At 40.6% G+C, this 20607-nt stretch overlaps 1 protein-coding gene across 2 annotated transcripts; it reads right to left on the minus strand.

The window, feature by feature from the left end:
* Positions 1-1069: 1069 nt before the first annotated feature.
* Positions 1070-20408, minus strand: LOC110075074 (urotensin-2 receptor). Of its 2 annotated transcripts, none has more exons than XM_020785970.3 (3): positions 12340-20408; positions 12022-12048; positions 1070-6931 (listed from the first exon to the last, which is right to left on the minus strand). In XM_020785970.3, the coding sequence occupies exon 3, from the start codon at positions 6852-6854 to the stop codon at positions 5724-5726; it is 1131 nt and encodes a 376-aa protein (XP_020641629.1). In that variant the 5' UTR covers positions 6855-6931; positions 12022-12048; positions 12340-20408; the 3' UTR covers positions 1070-5723. The 2 variants fall into 2 exon arrangements, with proteins under 2 accessions (XP_020641629.1, XP_020641628.1); XM_020785969.3 differs by having other exon boundaries at positions 12022-12111.
* Between the last annotated feature and the right edge of the window lie 199 nt (positions 20409-20607).

The raw sequence follows: 20607 nt of genomic DNA on the forward strand, positions 1-20607 counted from the left end.
CCAGAAGCATCTAGTGGGGCCCCTATAAGATACAGGCAGCTGGACTAGATGGGCCCTTGGCCTGATCCAGCATGGCTCTTCTTAGGTCCTTATGTTCAGACCCAGGTAGATACGGGGAGGAGAGGATTCAAATGCCAACCACATTCTCTGCTTCCCTGCCTCTCACACTCTTAGTGTAGGTGCACTGATTTTTACATCATGTAGTCAATGGAAAATAATGCAAATCAGACCATCCCAGTCCTGGAGCATTTCCCACATTATTTGTCAACACAGTCATACCCTACTTTTGTAGTTTATTGGAAACTGAAATAAATCCCTTGAATTGATTGCTATCAATGCCGTACTTAAACAATTTAGAATACCCTGAAATTAGGAGGGCCTTTATGTTATTGTGCGTGGTCTTGTTGCCACCTGCGGTGCTGCAATACAGCAATGCCCCCTATAAGACTCAGTTGTGTGTATGTGATGAGGGGACTCTAGAGACACTGAGTAATGTCATCTTAGAGTGTAAAATTTATGAGCAGATTCAGGAATGGTTCAATAAATCTAGTATACCTTCCTTGGATGGCAGAGACAGGAAAGAGTGCCTACAAAAGCTTTTGGAGGATAAGAATAAAGAGGTAACAAACTGAGTGGCCAAACTTGGACAGCTGGCAATAAAACTAAGGGATAACTGGCTAAATAATAAGGATAGAATAGGAAATACTAGCGATATGGTATAAGATATAGAGCTGATTAGTCTATATAGCTTATAAGATGTACAACATTGTCTATTGTTATATCATTTTACTGTGCATTTTAATGTACAATATATGTATATGCTCATGGTTTTAATAGCCAGTGGCTATAATAAACTTTTACCTTATTTAATTTTTATTGAAAATAATGTGAATCAGACCATTCCAATCCCGGAGCATTTTCCACATTATTTGTCAACATAGCAAAATCCTACTTTTGTAGTTCAATGGAAACTCTCAGCCCACTTTTCTCTTGATGAGAAGTTAGAGGAGTGTAGTGTTTACTTCATTTTGCTTACCTCTTGAAGGAATTCATTGAAGACTAACTGGGATTTTGTCATTTTAGCATTTATTTACAGATGTACAGGCTGAACATAGATGGAAATGAAACTCAGAACACACCAACAGAGAGCCAAAACATACTGTACTTACACTACAGCTTTATGGAAGCAGCCAACATTTGTAAGATTTTTATTGAGGCTCAAACACTGTTTGCTTCTTCTTGTACATGTATACCTAGATTTGCATCCTTAGCCGGTGAGAACAACTGTTTTTGGCTCCTTAACACCAATGGTGGGCAACCTCAGAGAGTCTACAAGCTAATTCTGCTCCCCATGCAGGCTGCATCATGTACTCCAAAAGAAACCATATGTGGCTAGAACTCCCTTTTCAGTTCCAGCCTCCCCAAGATTTTACAAGATTTGTTGTCATGAGAAAACAAATGCACACCAGCTCAACACTTTTCTCTGTTTTCTTTCCACAGGATTTCTTTCCCAAAGCATTCTGCACTGTTGTCTTTGTACATTGCTATTAGAAATGGAGCATGGAAATAACATATGGGAAACCAGAAGGCACGATATAACACAGAAAACCCTAAGGAGTGCGGGCATTGCTCCTACAGATGGATCTCATTGGGCAGTTAGCAAAGTAGGCAGCTACCCTAGCTTGGGACCACTTTTTGTGTAATTGGGTAGAGATTCAGGCTCTACCTTGTAGCTGTTATATAGTTAGGTACATGATCCCTCCACTCCACTCCTATATGGTATCCTATGAACAGCAGACTTTTAGAAGTCCAAAATACTTCAAAAGCCATTGTGTGTGTTTGAAGTGCCTGTATTTTGCATTCCTAGTCATTGCATGATAAAGTCTGAAGCTCAACATCAAAAAAACTAAGATCATGGCCACTGGTCCCATCACCTCCTGGCAAATCGAAGGGGAAGATATGGAGGCAGTGACAGATTTTACTTTCTTGGGCTCCATAATCACTGCAGATGGAAACAGCAGCCCCGAAATTAAAAGACGCCTGCTTCATGGGAGGAAAGCGATGACAAACCTTGACAGCATCTCAAAAAAGCAGAGACATCACCTTTCCAACAAAAGTCCGCATAGTCAAAGCTATGGTTTTTCCTGTAGTGATGTACAGAAGTGAGAGCTGGACCATAAAGAAAGCTGACTGCCGAAGAATTGATGCCTTTGAATTGTGGTGCTGGAGGAGGCTCTTGAGAATCCCCTGGACTGCAAGGAGAACAAACCTATCAATTCTGAAGGAAATCAACCCTGAGTGCTCACTGGAAGGACAGATCCTGAAGCTGAGGCACTTATACTTTGGCCATCTCATGAGAAGAGAAGACTCCTTGGAAAAAACTTTAATGTGGGGAAAGTGTGAGGGCAAGAGGAGAAGGGGACGACAGAGGATGAGATGATTGGACAGTGTCATCAAAGCTACCAACATGAATTTGACTCAACTCCGGGAGGCAGTGGAAGACAAGAGGGCCTGGCATGCTCTGGTTTATGGGGTCACAAAGAGTCAGTCATGACGTAACGACTATACAACAACAGACTTCCCTATACCATTCACTTAACAAAATATTATGAGGCATTTGCCAGTTCTTAGCAATAATCAATCTCTCCACAGTTAACAAATGGCAATATAATTCTCTAAATGACCACTTCCTAAATTTATCATTGCTTATTTTGTTTATTTCCTTTAAAATACCAGTTACCAATTTTTTGTAATATACTCTCATTCTCATCACATGTAGAAATATGTACCTGTTTTCTGGCAGTCCCCCAAGCCCATCTTTGAATAATTACTATCTGTTTGATTGAGTTTCACTGAAGTACCATCTCCAAACTAATAAAAATTCTCTTTTATCTTTATTTACATTGAGGTCAATACTCTAGTGTTCCACACATTTTTCCAACCACTAGAACGTATTCCTTTTCCCACATCAAATTTGGATAAATCATCTTAATCTTCTACTTCCTGTAGTTTATTATAAATAATACTCATTATACCTTTCCTATCTTGCTATTAACTTTTTTTTTACTTTTTGTGCTATAATTTCCTCGTATTTTGTAAATTCTTTACATTTACCATTTTTACATCCAATTTCCCTGTTCCCTGTTCTAACTGAATAATATTATGCCAAACTAATTCTAAAAACCTTGTCTCTTTATTAATAGAGTCTCAATTAATCTTTTTAGATTTTCTGAGAATTTCTCTAACATCTTTACCAGATAAAATGGGAAAACCTGTGGGGATGAATAATTTTCTATATCTATCCCAAGTTGTTCACATATTTCTAAGGAAAGGATATTCTATTTTTTAACTATATTTTTATTATCTTGTATGAAGAAAATATTTATCCAGAATCAAATGAAATCATTGTTATTCCTTGATCAATTAGTTTCTTGGGCTACAACACCAGAAATGTCTTAATTGATTGGCAATATAATATAACCTTAAATTAGGAAGTCCTAAACTTCCAACTTTTTGAAATGTATACCATCTCCTCTTATTACTCCTTGATTTTTTGTCTCTACTACAAAACGTATTGATTATATTTTCCCAGTCTTTTAGCTCATATTCACTAATCCTTATCATCATAAATAAAAAAAATTCTTAGACAATATTTTCATTTTAAGTGCTGCAATTCTGCCAAACCAAGACTGTCCAATCTTGTTTAAACCTTCAAATTTACTCATGGTTAGTTATTTCAATATTTTGGAATTGTCTTATTTCAATCATTCTAAATTACTTTGAATAGTTACAGCTAAATACTTAATAGTCTTTCAGATGTTAACATCCAATTCTTTTTAAATGTTTTATTTCCTCTTTATTATAATCAAAAATCAACATTTCTGATTTATGCTAATTTATGTGTATACCTGTTCCCTTCTCCAAACTTTTTAAAATGTGGTTTTACCTTCTCCATATTGTTAATAGAAAATATTTTCTATTGTTAATAGAAAATATTTTCTATTGTTATTGCCAAATAAACAGATTCTAACTCTATTGCTCGGCCAGTACCAAAAATCTTTCTCTTCTCTAATAGTGTTTGCTAATAGTTCTATAAATAAAACAAACAATACAGAGGAAAGGGGACATCCCTGTCTAGTTCCTCAGCCTAGAAATATTTGTTCTTTTATTCCATTAGTTACTTAATGCTGTTACAGTATTTTCTTAATATAGTTGCTCAATTATCCCTTGAAAACATTTACCAAAAGCTAATACCTTAATCATAATTTTTAATCTGTCATTTCACTGAGTCAACTTTTACTTAAAAATTAATAGTAACTCTTGCTCTTTCATAGCATAAAAAGTACTCAGGGTTCAGGACTGTTTATACAGAAATATTTATAAATTATTTTACTGAATACTGGAAACTTCCAGCTCAGCTGCTAGTCATGTTCAAACTGGAAATGGAACCCCAATCGCAGAAAACATTTGTGGCAGTTTTATTGGAGACCACAGATTCTGTTTGCTGCCATTCTAGCGCTATTAGTAACTCCTTACCAGGGGAGCAGCTTCCAGATTGTAGATCCCATTTTCTAACATTATCCCCCACTTTTTTGAGCAGGCAGGAGATCCATGGGTTGTCAGTCTTTGTCTCTCCATCCACAACCAAGGTGACTGGTGAGTGATCCAGTAAAATTTTGGGAGAGGCTGTGAATACCTACACAATCTTCATTTGAAACCTGCACTCCTCATATATAGGTGGCTGGGCATTTACCTGACTTTAGAACAACAACCTGAAATGGTACCCTTGCCCTCCATTTTTATCTAGAGTTACAGTATGACACTCCAGCTTGTAAAGTGTCTGCTTGTGTCGTAAACACAAAATGGCAATGCATACACAGTCTTTCAAACTTCTGCTTCTCCAGCAACTACAACATGATGTGTTAATATGTGGCATTTAGCTTTTAAGTTCAGTCCTGTTTTTGCTAAGCTGTGTTCACAGAGCAGCAACTGTGTTTTTTTTTTTAAAAAAAAACTGGTACAGTGGTAGTCTAAAACAAAAAAAGTCTTTAAATATACATTCTGACGACACCTTCTGACCTGAACAAATTACCATTTGGCATCTGTATCAAGCTTAGCAAAAATCTATAACACATTTTCTTTCAATTGAGTGGAATTATTTTTTTCAACTAACAAAACTGGTCTCTGAAAATTTTTGTTTTATTCCTGATTCTCCTAAATCATATCCTGCTCTTCTCAGATAGTGTTTTCACAAATCATACATCCATTCTGAGAATGAATTAACATATGTACAGTCACAAACATATCTGTTATTCCTCAAACAATTCTGTTTGTCTGACATTGTTCAAAATCGCCCTCCTCCCTCACAAATACGAGTTGAATAACGTAACTAGTATGTCATGGGATAGCATGGATACGCGACATAACTTCGCAACAGTTCAAAATAGTTTTATAATTACAAAATCGTCAAAGATATTGGTTCAACAATAACATAAAGATAGTCAGGAAAATATGCTCTGATTTTGTGATTTGCGATAATGGAGAAAGCTCACCAAGAATTACTTCTAAGGCAAAAAAAAAAAAGCAATGGGGGTGTCTTTTTTGTGTCTCCTTCTTGGTACTTGGTGCCCTTCCCTGCTTCTGAGAGGCTTGCCTTTACAGGCTCCTGCTCTCTGTCAAGGCTACTTTGTTGGCTGTGGGACTCTGGCGGTGTTCTTGTTCCTTCAGGGAGTGCTGCTTCCCCCAGGGAGGGGAGGGAGCACAAAGGTCTCGGTGTAGTGCTGGCTGCTGGTGGACAAGGATCTCCCTGAGCTTCTCTGAAACCTGCTCCTCCTCTGGAAGTAGCCACTGTGGCTGCTGTTAAAGGAGCGTTGCCTGTTTCTCAAGTACTCCTTATAGTTTTTGGTCAGCAGGGTGTAGAGGAAAGGGTTGATGCAACTGTTGCTGTAGGTCAGGCAGGTGGTCAGGTAATTGATGTTCCTTGTGGCCTTCTGAGAGACTGGGAAAGGCTCGCAGTATTGGGAGAGGAGCTGCCATATCCAGAAGGGCAAGAAGCAGGCCCAGAAGACCAGCACGATGGCGAAGATCAAATAAAGCACTTTTTGGTTGGGGAGCCGCTTGGTCTCTTTCAAGGAGGTGGTTTGGGACACCCAGTAGGTTCTCGCAAGCCGGATGTAAAGGTAGCCAATGACCACCCCTGGGCCCACAATGCTGGTGCAGAAGAGGACAGTGATGTAGATCTTGTAGGACAGCTTGCTCCACGTTGGGAGGCAGATGTTCTTGCCCCCTTGGACCAGCTGGATCATGATGAGCATGGGGAGGGTGAGAAGGAGAGAGACGACCCAGATGACAAGGGCGATGGCTTTGCGGTAGCTCTTGGACCTTTTCACAGTATCCAAAGGCTTCAGGACGGCCAAGTATCTCTCTGTGCTCATCACCATCAAGGTGAAAATGCTAGCATGCATGGTGAGGAAATCCAAGCTGAAGAGGATGCGGCACCCAGCATCCCCAAAGTACCATTCCTGGATGAAGTAGGTCCCAACAATGAAGGGGATGGTGAGAAGGTAGAGGAGATCTGCTAGGGCCAGGTTGATGATGTAGATGTACATCGAGGCTGAGTATCTTAGGTAGTGGCACATCACCACCAAGGTGTAGACATTGCCCGACACCCCAATAATGCACATCAGGGAGAGGATTGTCCCGAAGGTGCAGGTGGCTATGATGTCCTCCATGGAGTTGTTGGTGGAGGAACCATCCCAGGTGGTGTTGTAGGAAATGTTGAGGTTGATTCTGAGCGAGCTGCCATGATATGTATCTGTAGTCACCATCGTGACTGAAGATACAGTCACCTCCATCTTCTTGAATAATCTAACTAGCCTAACATGTCTTGAGCAGAACAAAGAGTGTTTGTTTCATCTGGGGACACCAGACACTGCAAGGAGGGGAGGGAAGGGAAGGGAAAGATTCCTTAATTCATTTGTAATGAAAAAACAACAGTAGTAGCCGCTCCTTGATGGCCACACACACAGTTAATTTGAGAGAAAGAATATAACAAAATTAGTTAGGCAGAATCATAGAACAGTGGCACTGTACAGGTCTATAGATATTGACTGGTGAATTTTTTGCCTATATAATAGTGTGACACGGTAGAAAAAGACTTGATCTATTCTAATTTTGATCCTCTGTCCATTCAGCTCTTTTCATTATTGCTGCTTGAGAGTGCAGCAACAGATATTATGCAACAGAGCAAATCAGGATTCCACAAGGTAACTCAGAAAATGGGGACACCCCAAACAGAAAATTATAATTTCAATATTGGACCTCAAACCTCATGTTTTCCCAAATAATTAATCTCAGGAGGAGAACTTTTTAACGCCTTCCAAGACAAACAGACATGTTAGGTTGTTCTGTCTTCGTACTGCCCCACCTTCCTAACAATAATGCCTTTTCTATTAACTTCTGCTCTGATCTTGCAAACTAACAGCTGCAGCTTCCTCTATTGAGTCAATCCATCTCATGTTAGCTCTTCCTGTTTTCCTACTGTTCCACCCTACATTTCCCAGGAGTATAATCTATTCTGGCCACTTATGTATTTCTATTATATGTGCATGATAGGATAGACTTGGGTTACTCATTTTTGCTCTTTTTGTTCAGACTTGACTTGATTGAGCAACTCCAACCTCTCCCCCACTTTTAAAAAACAATTCAAAAGGCAAAAGGACATATTTTGGGGGGAAATGCACACAACATGGGATTCTATATGGGAGAAGTTTCTGTTGGAATTTGCGTATAGCGTGTGTCTATTTAAATTCCCATTTTAGAAAGCCAGGGAATACAATTCTTAAAAAAAAAAAACTCTCCGGTTTACAAATGTGGGATATTGTGCTTCTTTCTATACCATGATTCAAAAAGCTGCATAATATCGTTCCTGCGTTGCCTGCAGGAAAAACTATGCCAAACTTTACAAAGCAAAGGGCTGCCTGAATATTGGCAGCATCAGTGGCAGCAGGCAAGATGGTCTCTACAGGATATCCTCTTCGGCTCACTACCATTCACACTTGTTGAAAAACAGCCCTGCCCATTGCTTTGCGTTAGGAGTCAACTTCTGAGATTTCCCCTTGTATGGTTTCCCTTTGTGAATGTTAATGAGCAGAAAAGGGTATCCCCAAGACCACCTTGACTGCTGCTATTGGTGTTGTCAATACTCAGGTTGCCGCTCATTTTATAAAACTAGGCATCCTTTTTCTTGCTGGCAACATGGGCACAATATTGTGCAGTAATACGGAGTCATTTCCTGATGTTTTGAATCATGGATTCGGAAGCACAATCTCCCACCTTCACAAACCAGAGGTTGTTTTTTGGGGGGGGGGGAGAATTTCATTAAGGAAGTTTATCACACTGCTCTTTTGAAATACTTGCTTTTTATTTGCCATTTCACTACGCCGTAAGACGACTGTGGAAATGAGCAGTCTCCCAGTGTGTTCAGATGGCGTACAGCCAATAGCTAAATTTTAGTAAAACCTAAAGGTTTAGAAACAGTTTAAAAATCAAAAATAGGGTATGAAGTGTTACGACTGAATCTGATTCTGATTCAGAATAAGGTGCAAAGATTTGTAAAAGCACTTGCAGAGGTAGAGTATCATGAGCTAGGTTTGAATTCTGGTAACCACCACAATGATTGTTATTTCTACTAAACAGAGAAATGAGGAAAGTACTGAGACTTGTTGACTTTGATGTTCTCTCTGTCACAATTTCTGCAACAGCAGCAGAGGCTTTTGCAGACAATATGATCACAGCAAGTGCATTGGAAGGAGTGCATGGACACCAAGTGGGAAGGGGCATTTTCCGTACCATATTAGTTATATATTATGGATGGGACTGTTTGTTTGTTTGTTTGTTTTTAAATACTGTGGATTTCACTGCCCTGTGTTCTGTGAAAAGCATGGGTGAATTTTTTTAAATAAATAAATAACATTTATTATTATATCATCAAGGTGATTTTATAAATAATTTCTACAAGTTAAGAGGTTGGTTTAATAGGATTTCTCATGCATCTTGTCAACTGTGTGGAGTGTTTGCATATGTTTCATTTTGGAAAAGAGATTTGGTGGGCCTGAAGGCTGCTGGCAGGTTTTATCAGGACACATCACTTGGCTTGTGGGTGTTGCGAGTCATCAAGTCACCAACTTACTGTGATTCTGATAGGGTTTTAGGGTATGTGAGATCTTTAAATGGCTTTATCAGTTCTACTCTCCCTAGTGAGTTTCCATTGTCTTTCCTCAATCTATCACTTTATCAACTACGTCACACTGGGGTGCCGGTAGCTTAATAATATTAAGTACTGCATTTACTGCAGCCCAAATTCTGCTCGTGACCTGGGTTCAATCCCAGGTAGCCAGCTTGAGGTTCATTCAGCCCTCCATCCTTCCCAGTTTGGTAAATTGAGTATCCCGCTTATGGTGGGGGGAACGGGGGGAGGGCTATGTGTAGCCTGCATAATTAAATTGTTAACCACCCAGAGAGTGCTTTAAGCACTATCAGGAATATAAGCAGCACACTTTAATGTGCTGTCAAGTCGATTCTGGCTTATGGTGTCTCTTTACAAGGTTTCTAGTCCTCACATATCAACTCAGATGTACGTCCCACTGAGTTCAATGGAGCCTACTCCAAGGTAATGTAAAGGTAAAGGTTCCCCTTGACAATTTTTGTCCAGTCATGTTCGACTCTAGGGGGTGGTGCTCATCCCCGTTTCCAAGCCGTGGAGCCAGCGTTTGTCCGGAGACAATCTTCCGTGGTCACATGGCCAGTGCGACTTAGACACGGAGCGCTGTTACCTTCCCACCGAGGTGGTCCCTATTTATCTACTTGCATTTGCATGCTTTTGAACCACTAGGTTGGCGGGAGCTGGGACAAGCGATGGGTGCTCACTCCGTCACGTGGATTCGATCTTATGACTGCTGGTCTTCTGACCCTGCAGCACAGGCTTCTGCGGTTTAGCCCGCAGGACCACCACGTCCCTACTCCAAGGTAGGGGAGTATAATAATAATAATAATAATAATAATAATAATAATAATAATAATAATAATAATAATAATAATAATAATAATAATAATAATAATAATAATAATAATAATAATAATAATAATAATAATAATAATAATAATAATAATAGTGTGCTGTCAAGCTGATTCTGACTTATGGTGACCCTTTCCAGGGTTTTCTAGTTAGAGAATATACAGAAGTGGTTGACCATTCCCCTTCTTCTGGGGCCACCCTGGGATGGTGTAATTTGTCCAAGGCTACTCCAGCAGCCTCTTCTCCCTGGAGACACAGTGGGGAATTGAACTCACAACCTCTGGCTGCACAGCCAGAAACCTAACTGACTAAGTATCAAGCTAAGCCAGTGGCTTAGGCTCATGCTAATAAATAAATTGGAAAACTGATAGGCCTTAAAGACCAGCAACTGTTTGGATGACAATCTCCTCCTCCTATCCTAAGACCCTTCTTTTCTTCTCTATCCAATATGATGTTTTAAATGTCTATGAAAATTTAGGGAGCTGTAATGAAGATTGTTTGGGAAAAAGACAAAACTGGATTAGAGTGGATTTACATTGCAAATCTGTATTTATTCCCATTTTATTTATTTGTAGCCAAATACAAGGCAAATCGCCCCTGAATCATCTGTTTCCTTATTCCAAGGAAAGAAAACTTAGTGTAAGTATTGGAACCTATTGCAGTCTTCCTGTCCATAGAATCTGGGGGCACAAAACAATATTGAAGCATACTTATTGTATTCTGAATCTATGACTCCATTTGTTCTGAGTTTGTTAAAAAAATAGCTGATGGCCACGATCAAGCAAAAAATTATACATCATTTATCAGATTTTGACAAATTGGGAAGAGATTAAAGTCTCCAGATTAGTAGCCGCTATCCAAAAGTTGAGAAGAAGCTTTTAATATGGTGAATGACATAATTTGATGTTCTCAGGGTACATATGTCTTGTGTTTTTTTAAAAAATTATGTATATGACATCCTTAATGCTTATTTTTGTATTTTTTATCCTTTTAGCATTGTTAAGCTCTTTGTCTATTTACTGAGACTTTCAAGATAAAGATGCATTCTGATTCCCCCCCCCCAAAAAAAAGTATGGAGGTACTTGGAGAAATTCTTTCATTCTTTAAATTTGTGGGGAGGTTAGGGTTGATATAGATGTGTACAGCTTTAAAAAAAAGATTTGGTATATTGGCATGGATATGGCCATGACAGTAGAAACAGCAATAGACTTCAAATATAACATTTACAGAATTGTACCAATTCTCTAGTAGTCGTCTATTTGTATTAACTCTCACGCGTCATTTTCATTCCTTCCTCAGTATTTCCCAGGAGCAAATTAAAATTCCTTTTCAGACTTTGATGGAGAGGGGAAATCTCCACACTGAAATCTGTGGCCACTGTGAGTGTCATCAACATTCATTCAATACTGACCTTTGTTGCCCAGTAGCTAAACAATTCCTTACGATACAACAGAGACACATAATCTGGATCCAGCAGAGGGCTGGCAGCTATTTATTATCATTTCACACTGACAGCTACTTCCCACCAGATACAGCGAGCACAGGATTTCCCAGTATATATGCTTGTCTCTTCTAGTGGTATGAGACCTACCGTATATTCCTAAGAGTCCCTGCCCTTAAAACAACCCTGCCAGTTTGTAACTGCCTAGGAACACATTTGCAACCCAAGTTAGGGCAACTAAATCAGAGTATTCATAGACAACAACTCCTGGGCTATCTATTCAGTACACTTACTTGTTGTCATGTAGAACTCATGGAGACCAATCGTATAAATGTTTTCTGAGACATAAAGCCCATTCACAATAATGAGAATTTCAAGTAAGTCTGTCTAGTTTGCAGTCCTAGTGCAGAGAAAGATTTGCTTCTTCCTAATCTATTCACTTTCATGCATTTAAGTTTGTTATTTGGATTGTTTTGGAAGACACCCAGAGATCCAAGCCATTTACCTGTTCAATGGAGAAGCACAGATATTCCTGAAATGTAGTGCAGAAGAAGATAAATTAGGCAATGTTTGTTAAGTAAGGGAGTAAGCATGCCTAAAATCAAGCAGAGAACATGTAAGTAGACAATAGCATACACAGATAAATTAGTATTACACTTTGTACCAACTGACCATACTGTAACATCACAGAAAGAGAAATTCTTGCCTCTCAACAATGACTTTATGATGGATGATCAACATAGGAAACCACATAGTAACACAACAGCAAACAAGAAGAAGAAGAAGAAGAAGAAGAAGAAGAAGAACCATTCCAGATCCAAACCTGATTTCAGTGAAATCCAGCTGATGAAGTTTTTTGCCTGGGGAAATCCTACGATCTGAAAAGGCTTGCTGACGCATCTAAAGGATCTTTGTGGACTCAAAGAACCAGCCGAAGTCTCGGTGCTCAGAGCATCTGGAATGGTTGTGTGCAAAAAAGAGAGAGCTACCTAGCCAAGTATGTTTGAAATTTGTGCCCTCCCAGTCTTTGCATTCATTCATGCTGCTTGGTGACGTTCAGCAGCTGCAGCAGGCTGGCTGTGGAAATGGATAGCTTTTAAAGAAGCAGCATCAGAGTTCTGAAAGCCAAAGGCAGGTGATTGCAATGGTTCTACCTGCTAGTCCAAAAGTCAGTGAGCCATGCAAACACATCAGTACTGTTTCCTCTTCTCTTAGAGAAACTGCAAGAGTTACTTAAACATTCATTGAAATGCCCCTAACCTTTTCTTAAGCTGTTAGGGGTGGGGGTGGGGAATAATCCCCATATTCTTCACATATACTTGAGGGGGGAAAGACAGGAAAGCTTCTCTCTAAGAACAGGATATGTTCTTGTAGGAAAAGAGTGTTTGCACTTCGATTTATTTCAGAGAGGAGCTGAGATTCATTTGGATCGGATGACTTATTGACAGCTCAGTGGCTGTGAAGGCATCCAAAGTGACATCTTTTGGACACATTGTCTTGATGCTAATAAGCAACGGTCCAATATTTTCCAGGGTAGGAGTATTTGACTTTGGCAGAAGTAAAGGTGGAGAAAACAATGGAAACTTCCCTTAATATTTGAGTATCTGAAAATAAACATTTTGTGCTGGTTGACATGATTTTATACAATTAGTCAATTCCTCCAATTATTGTGCATCAAGCTATAAATACTGAGTTAATTTTAATCTCGCATCTATACAGATCACTCTATTGGCATGTGGCCACCTTCAAAATCTCATCAGGCCTCTGAAACAAAACAAAAAAATTAAAAATTTAAAAGAAGAAGAAGACAAAACCACAGAGTCATTTAGCTGGGCAGAAGAGAAGGGCCCCTTTGATTAGCTGATCGCATTACTGAACTAGAGAAATACCGTGCTTCCCTTGTCTACCTGGATCCCTCTGAAAGAAAAAAAATTATTGCTTTTTAGTTATAGAATTTTGGTTACCTGCCTCGAATAGGATGGTGAAGAACAGGCACTGTGAGACTGTATCTTCAGTTAACCCACACTCCCTTCAAAGGGTGTACTTTGAATAACTGGGTGGCAGCCAGAAGGTCGGAAGCAGCATAGGTTCATAGGAGAGACTGTCAGATTTGAGTAAAAGGAGAGGCCATGGAAGATGTAGAGTCTTATGTGTAGAGGGAACCCTCTTGTCTTTTAACATTTTAAAATAGATTTTGTGATTTTCAAGAGCTAACTTATTCATGTTTACCTAGAAAAATTAATGCGTCCACATGAGCAACGACCTATTAATAAAATTAACATAATGTGCAGTCAGGCCCTTAACCTTGAATCTATAGTGATAAATTAGTGATAACTTTCAATCTACTGTGGTATATTAGTGATAGAATTAGTGTAGTAAAGTGGGTTGAGCTGGCACAGTCTTTATTTCAAATCTCAACCCAGCCACTAACTTAATGGGAAGCCTGAGGAAAACAATCACTTCCACATCTACCCTCTGTCTCCTTTACCCATAATCTGGGAATTACTGGATTTATTTACATAAGTATTGCAAGAATTAATGAGGTGATGAATGTGAATAGGTTTTTAGAGTGTAGGAGAAGTGCTGTATATTATTATATGAGGGCAAATGGGAAGGAAGGAAGGAGAAAATAAAACACATTTTGTTCAAATGAGGTAACATCTGAACCTGAATGACTTCTGTGTCAGGAGCTGATCTGTAATAGGAATGAATAGGTTAAGCCAACAGTGGTAATATTTAGTTCAAATATCAGTGATGAGAGCTGAAAATGTTTGGTATTTTAGGATTTATTATGTGGTTTCCTAACTTCTATTACCATAAGCAAACAAGTAAAAAGAGAGTTGGAAATAAAAGATTGCTATGGTTGCCGAAGTAAACCAGGATAGATATCTTGCAAGGACAGATTTGGAATTGCCTTAACGAGAGGTGCATATGTGGAAGACTCCCTCATCTGTCTGGTTTTCAGCAGGATCCTTTTTCCCTTGGCCAATGAAGCCTTACATTGGTGGGCTTTCCCGCCTCTCATTCTTTCTCTTCATCTCTGTATCTTTTTTAGACATTTAGAGCTGGCTTTGTCATGATGCAGGCAGATCTTATTATATGGGGCTACCTGAAATATACTAGATTTCGTTGCTTGCTCAGCTCTGACCTGAACTTCAGCCTGAATTTGCATGCCGCTCACAAACACTCCTTTGTGTTTGAGGCCAACCCAGTCTTTCAATCCTTTTTATCTGCACCACAGATTCTGCCCTACACAGGTGAGCTTGAAGTGGTTCTGCTGCCGTGCAGAAAATGGTTGGAGAGAGTTCTTCTTGAGACCATGGACTTAAAACTCATTTCAGATCAGCTTCTGCACTGGTCTCCTCATGCAGCTATCACTGGAAAGAATACCAAGGAAGAATACAAATACATAAAATAATGTTGTCTCTTGACTGCTTTAGTGTGCTCTGCATGTCATCAGCATGTTTGTTCTGCAGATAGTATAGCCGCAGGATGACTGCAAAATTAAATTAAATCTCTAAATGCCCTCTTCCTAATTCACTGCAGATACCTCTTTAACCTGTTAGAATTTCTGACAACACAGCACATGTCACATATTTTATGGATTTCATTTTGAAACGCTGACAGCTAAAAACTTCTTTGTTTACGGTGTGCATATGTATGTCTAACTGTGTGGTTTTGCCAGGGTGAGGTATGCGTGAAAATGGGTATTGTTAACTGCTAATGTGTTTCCAAAATTATTTCTGTGAACAGGAAGAGAAAAGAATTCAGAGAAACTTAGGGTCTGATTACATGGGGGGAAAGATAGCAATTTGGACTGTTTCTGGAACCATCAGGTGCTATCCATTTCCTGGTGATCACATGACATACACGGAATTGTGTTTCAGCCTGACCCTGGTCCACATCCAGCTTTTTGGTGTAGACTACAGTGATTCCCCAACAGACAGAAGGGTTGCTTTAAGAAAGATCCCTCCCTATGTGGAGATCCCCCTCACTGTAACGTTGAAATATAACCATGTATACTAGGATTTAGCAATTGTATAAAGACAGTCAATGAATTTCATGCGTATAGCAAAAGTCCAGTAATACTGTCCCTCAATTAAACATGGGAAGACATTGTCTGAGAAGTGTAGAGACACATCTTCCCTACCTTTTAGCAAAGGTATGATGAAAGCAATAAAAATACTCATGCTCCTTCCTGAAGGAAGATCAAAGGGACATCCTGAAAAAAAGGAATTTGAAAGGAACATCCCTGAGAATATGAAAGGGACATCCTGGGAAAGAAAGTTCAAAGGAATACCAATTTAGATTACTTATTTTTGTCCCTTTGTTTCCTACATAGCCATGTACTATCTTCAGTTCTGTAGACTTTCTTTTGGCTCTCTCTACTGGCCCATTATTGAACAAATGCTCTCCTAACCCTGCAAGACACCTTCTTACAAATTCTTAACTCCACACCTGCAAGGAGACCCTTTTTTTCCCCAGTGCAATTTGATGTGTTTCTTTCCCACCATTTGATTGCACCCTGAGTTACTTTCTTGGAAGCCTGGGGAATGGTTGAGGCAGGAGCTTCTAAGGGCGGAGTACTCGCGATGGATCAGCTTGTTGTTGAGAATTTGTAAAAGAGAAGTTTTGTCCCCCTTCCCCATTCACTCCAGTGTGAATTTCTGATTTGCTTCCTGCCAAAAAGATCTGAACTCTCCTGGAGTAAATAGAGACGGGCACAAACCGAACTGTGAACCAGAAAAACCAGTAAATCAGGCTGATCCATGGTTCAGTTCACAAGCACCACCCTGGGTTTTTTGCCTCCGTTCTTCATTTTCCTTTGGCCAAATGGATGCCCACCAGCCCCCTTCCCACTGCCCCTATTGCCTCCCTACCTAGTCCTGCTGCCACCGCCACTGCCTCATCCCTCCTCTGCCACTTCTTCTGCTGCCATCCTCAGAGACAGTGGGCCCAGCTTCCCTTCCAGCAGCCCACTGCCTCTGCACATGTGCCCACCACCCGGCTGATAGGGGGGCACATGTGCAGAGGCAGTAGGTTGGCTTCTTGAAGGGAAGCCGGGCTCACTGTCTCTGAGGTTGGCAGCAGCAGAGGCAGGACCAGGTAGGGAGGTGACAGGGGCAGTGGGAAGGGGGCAGGTGGGCAGATGGTCGCCCCGCCAAAACCTGAAAAATGAACTTTGAACTGGCATGTTTTTCATAGGAGAGGTCATGATGGTTCATAGTTCATGGATAGCCATGAACCATCACAACTCACTGGTTTTCTGGTTCCTGCCCACCTGTAGCAGTGAATAAATTGAGTTTTTTATGTTGAGTTTTTTTTAGTGCATCTCTCTATCTTTCCAGAACAAATGATCCTTTCAATTTGATACATTTCCTGCCTTGTTGAGTTCTGATTTCATTCACCTTTTAGCTATATTGGTGAAATAGCTGTGAATTCCATTCCAATAACAGAAGAATGGGGAGAAATCACATCTATTTTTATAGGGTTGGTGGTATTCTTGCCAAAGTGGAAACACTCACTGCCACATTGATATATTAAGGTTTTCCCACTAAATCGTTATTCATCTATATGACAAGTATGCTGGAACATTTATCGTCTCCTGATTGGCAAGTGTCCCCCACCATATTTCCTTATTCCAGAGGCTTCTTTCCAAATGCCATGATATTCAGCCTGAGCCTCCTGTTGTCAGATTATTGACATCTATATTGGCAGTGGATGAGCTCCTTGCGCTGAGCTTATGACCTCTGAAGAGTGGTAAACCATGCTGGAAACTGGTAATTTAGATATGCAGACAAAATGCATTTTTATTGTTTAAGGAAACCCATCCATGGATAGCGCAGGAGGAAAACATTTTCATCAACATCCCTACAGTGAGCTTCTTGGTTTACTCTTAAGCACCCACAAGAGCCCAACCTCCCTTTTCAGCAAGCTTCATGAAAAAACAGAAAGTGACCTAGAGGGAGGAGGAGGAAAGAGGTAAGCTTAAGAGCAGAAATCTGAATATAAATTTGGAAAAGGGGGGGGGAACACATTCAGATTACTCATCTACCTGTTCTCCACACCAACCCTGAGTCAGCTCACTTGCTTCAGGCATTGGTACTTGATTTCAAGCACACTCTTGTCTCCTAAGCCTGGTGTGAGAGGCAGAAACTTGAACGGAGGATTGGGGAATAAGGTGAATCTTTCTCATAACTTTGCCTCCCACACACTTTGTCTGTTTCCCTGCTGATTGCCATGATAGCCTTTGAGGAGCAGCTGCTCCTTCCAAAGCCCTAGAACTAGTTAACAAAAGAGAGGGGGGGAAAAACACAAATCTGTGCCTTTCCTTCCCAGGATATTTTAAATATATACATAGATAATTCTACAAGCAGTAGAATTAAACCATCAGAGATGCAAGAAAACAGAAAAGCACTTTCCCAGACTAAGATCAATTCCAGAGGCAATACAGAACTGCTAAGAATGCCCTGCCTCCATTAGCCAGCCTCCTTGCCTCAGAAGGCATGACTAACTCAGACTTCAGCCTGCCCTTGCGATCATGTCCTTGACCTTAGGCCACAAATATCCTGCTTGTAGGATACTTTGAGCGTTAAACTCTGAAAAGCTAGGCTGAGCATATGAAGTTCCTCTTGAAATCATAAACTGTAGTTTCCTTTTAGTGTGTTGCCTGAAAATTGAAAAACCACTCACAGAAGTTCATACACCAAGCTAGAAAAACTCTATAAATACTGGTAGAATGGCTGCGTAATACAACAATGGAAACAAAGCTCTGGTTTAAATAATACATTTTTTGGGATTTATAAAAAGTTACAAGCAAGATGAGCTTCGGAGTATTCAAGAACTCTGCATTATGTGAACAAGGCAAACAGAATTGAAATTGAGCCAGTTGCAATGCCCATGGCTCTTGAAAGCTGACCGCAGCAAGGCAAATTGGAGTTAACAGATTCCACAAAGGACAGAAGTGTCAAATACACACTCTTACAATCCCTAGCTCTCTCTGCAGACAAAAACCTGGCTTGGACTCATGGATCTGTCTGTTGCTTTAGACAAGGCACACAGACGTCTTTCAGGCATAGAGTTAAAAAAGGGGTAGAAGGGGGGAACAAATCAATCTTTATGTTAACAAAAAAAATGGAGATCAAATTTAGATATTACACTACATAATACCAATACAGAACTTTGTCCCATAAACATGGTCAGATTGTCACTCGGTTTCCTAGAAATTAGCACTTTTCTAGTAGTGCAGATAAATTTGACATTATTATGGCAAATGTCCATTTATTACTCCCTGGCGTGTTTCCATCACCTGGTTCTGTGATATTGCTACCATGTAAGGTAGCTTTTGTAGGCTTTTATTTTTGTTCCAATGTGAGCAGTTCCTAGTAGTGTGAACTGGGTCCAAAGGAAGAGGGCAGAAAAACAGGCAGTGAAGATATCTTGGAAGCTAGCCATTGAAATTCAGACCCAGCAGTGATAAGCTTTATTTTTTGATAAGGCCAAGGGAAGTCATGCATTCGTCTCGAGTGTGCAAAGCTGAGAAGTATAGAAGAAAATTGCATCTGCTATCACAAGCACATCATGCCATTAAGAAAATGGCACATTTCTATAAACTCATTCAATTGTTCCCAACTCTGATAAACACACTCAATCGGTTAGACCCTCCACTCTTCATCACTGGTTTCTACACACAGAGAGTGATAAGGCTGCAAAGGAGACACTCCTGCAGACATGTAGACTTTATACACCAGCAAGAACCTTAATTTTCCAGGGAGGCTGTGTTTTTCCACCTGGAAGAGTTGTCTTTGGAGGATGGCAGCCAGGATGCTCTGCCTCAGCAGGAAAGAACATGGACAGAGAAGGATTCGAGGTCTCAGTTGACAGCCCTCTCATGGGAGACTGAGGCACAGTCTGACCCTGAGAAGAGAACACAGAGAAGACCTTGTATTTCCAGGGGATGATGGAGGCTCAAAAGAAGAATGAGCCTTGAGCATGAGAAAACACCAACAGATCAAATTAGTGGATCAGACAGCACACCAAGAACCATTCACATTTTAGGACTGTACAGCTATACCAGAACCAGGGGACATCCACTCAAATTGAGTGTTGGGAGAGGGAGAACAGACAAAAGGAAATATTTCTTTAACCAGCGTGTTGTTGTGTGGAACTCTTTGCCACAGGAGGTGGTGATGGCATCTGGCCTAGATGCCTTTAAAAGGGGATTGGACAGATTCCTAGAGGAAAAGTCCATCGCAGGTTACAAGCCATGATGGGGAGGTATAATCTCCAGGCTTAAAAGGAAGGTACCTCCAAATGCCAGATTCAGGGGAGTGGGTTCAGGAGACAGGTCTCTAGTGGTCTCGTGTGCTCCCAAAGGCATCTGGTGGGGCCACCCTGAGATACAGGAAACTGGACTAGGTGGGTCTTTGGCCTGATCCAGCCGGGCTCTTCTTATGTTCTCATGTAGATGTAGTTGAACAAGGGAGGCATCCACACCATCAGCAACAGCTCTCTACTCCAAACCATTTTGGCTGAAACCAGCATCATTAACTCATTGGATTTTTGGTCCTCTTCTCAGCTTCCAGCTTTACTTGCCTCTGTGTCTGTTTGAGCTCCTGCAACCTGGCCTGCACTGCTTAACAGTCCTGCTTTGGGCTGCATTCCCTTTTGGGCCCTTGCCTTAATATGTTAGTGATTTATGGACCGATCTCAGCTCTAAATTCTATTATCTGCACAAGCCTTAAATCTCTGGTAATGTCTCAGCTATGCCTTAACTCAGACTTACCTTGGGCTTTATGCTCAGTGCATAGATTGTGTTTGCCTTTACTTGTTTTTGTAGGCTGGGACAACCAGAAGCAGGAACATCTGCCCTGAAGACTTGAAACTTTCCACATGTACGAGATAGAGAGGGTGGAAGCTTGATGCTCCTCTCTTAGCATCGTGAGCTCAGTCAGCTAAGGCAGTGGTCCCCAACCTTGGGCCTCCAGATGTTCTTGGACTTCAACTCCCAGAAATCCTGGCCAGCAGAGGTGGTGGTGAAGGCTTCTGGGAGCTGTAGTCCAAGAACATCTGGATGCCCAAGGTTGAGGAT

The sequence above is a fragment of the Pogona vitticeps genome, chromosome 2 (genome assembly GCF_051106095.1).
Source record: "Pogona vitticeps strain Pit_001003342236 chromosome 2, PviZW2.1, whole genome shotgun sequence".
NCBI classification, from domain to species: Eukaryota; Metazoa; Chordata; class Lepidosauria; order Squamata; family Agamidae; genus Pogona; species Pogona vitticeps.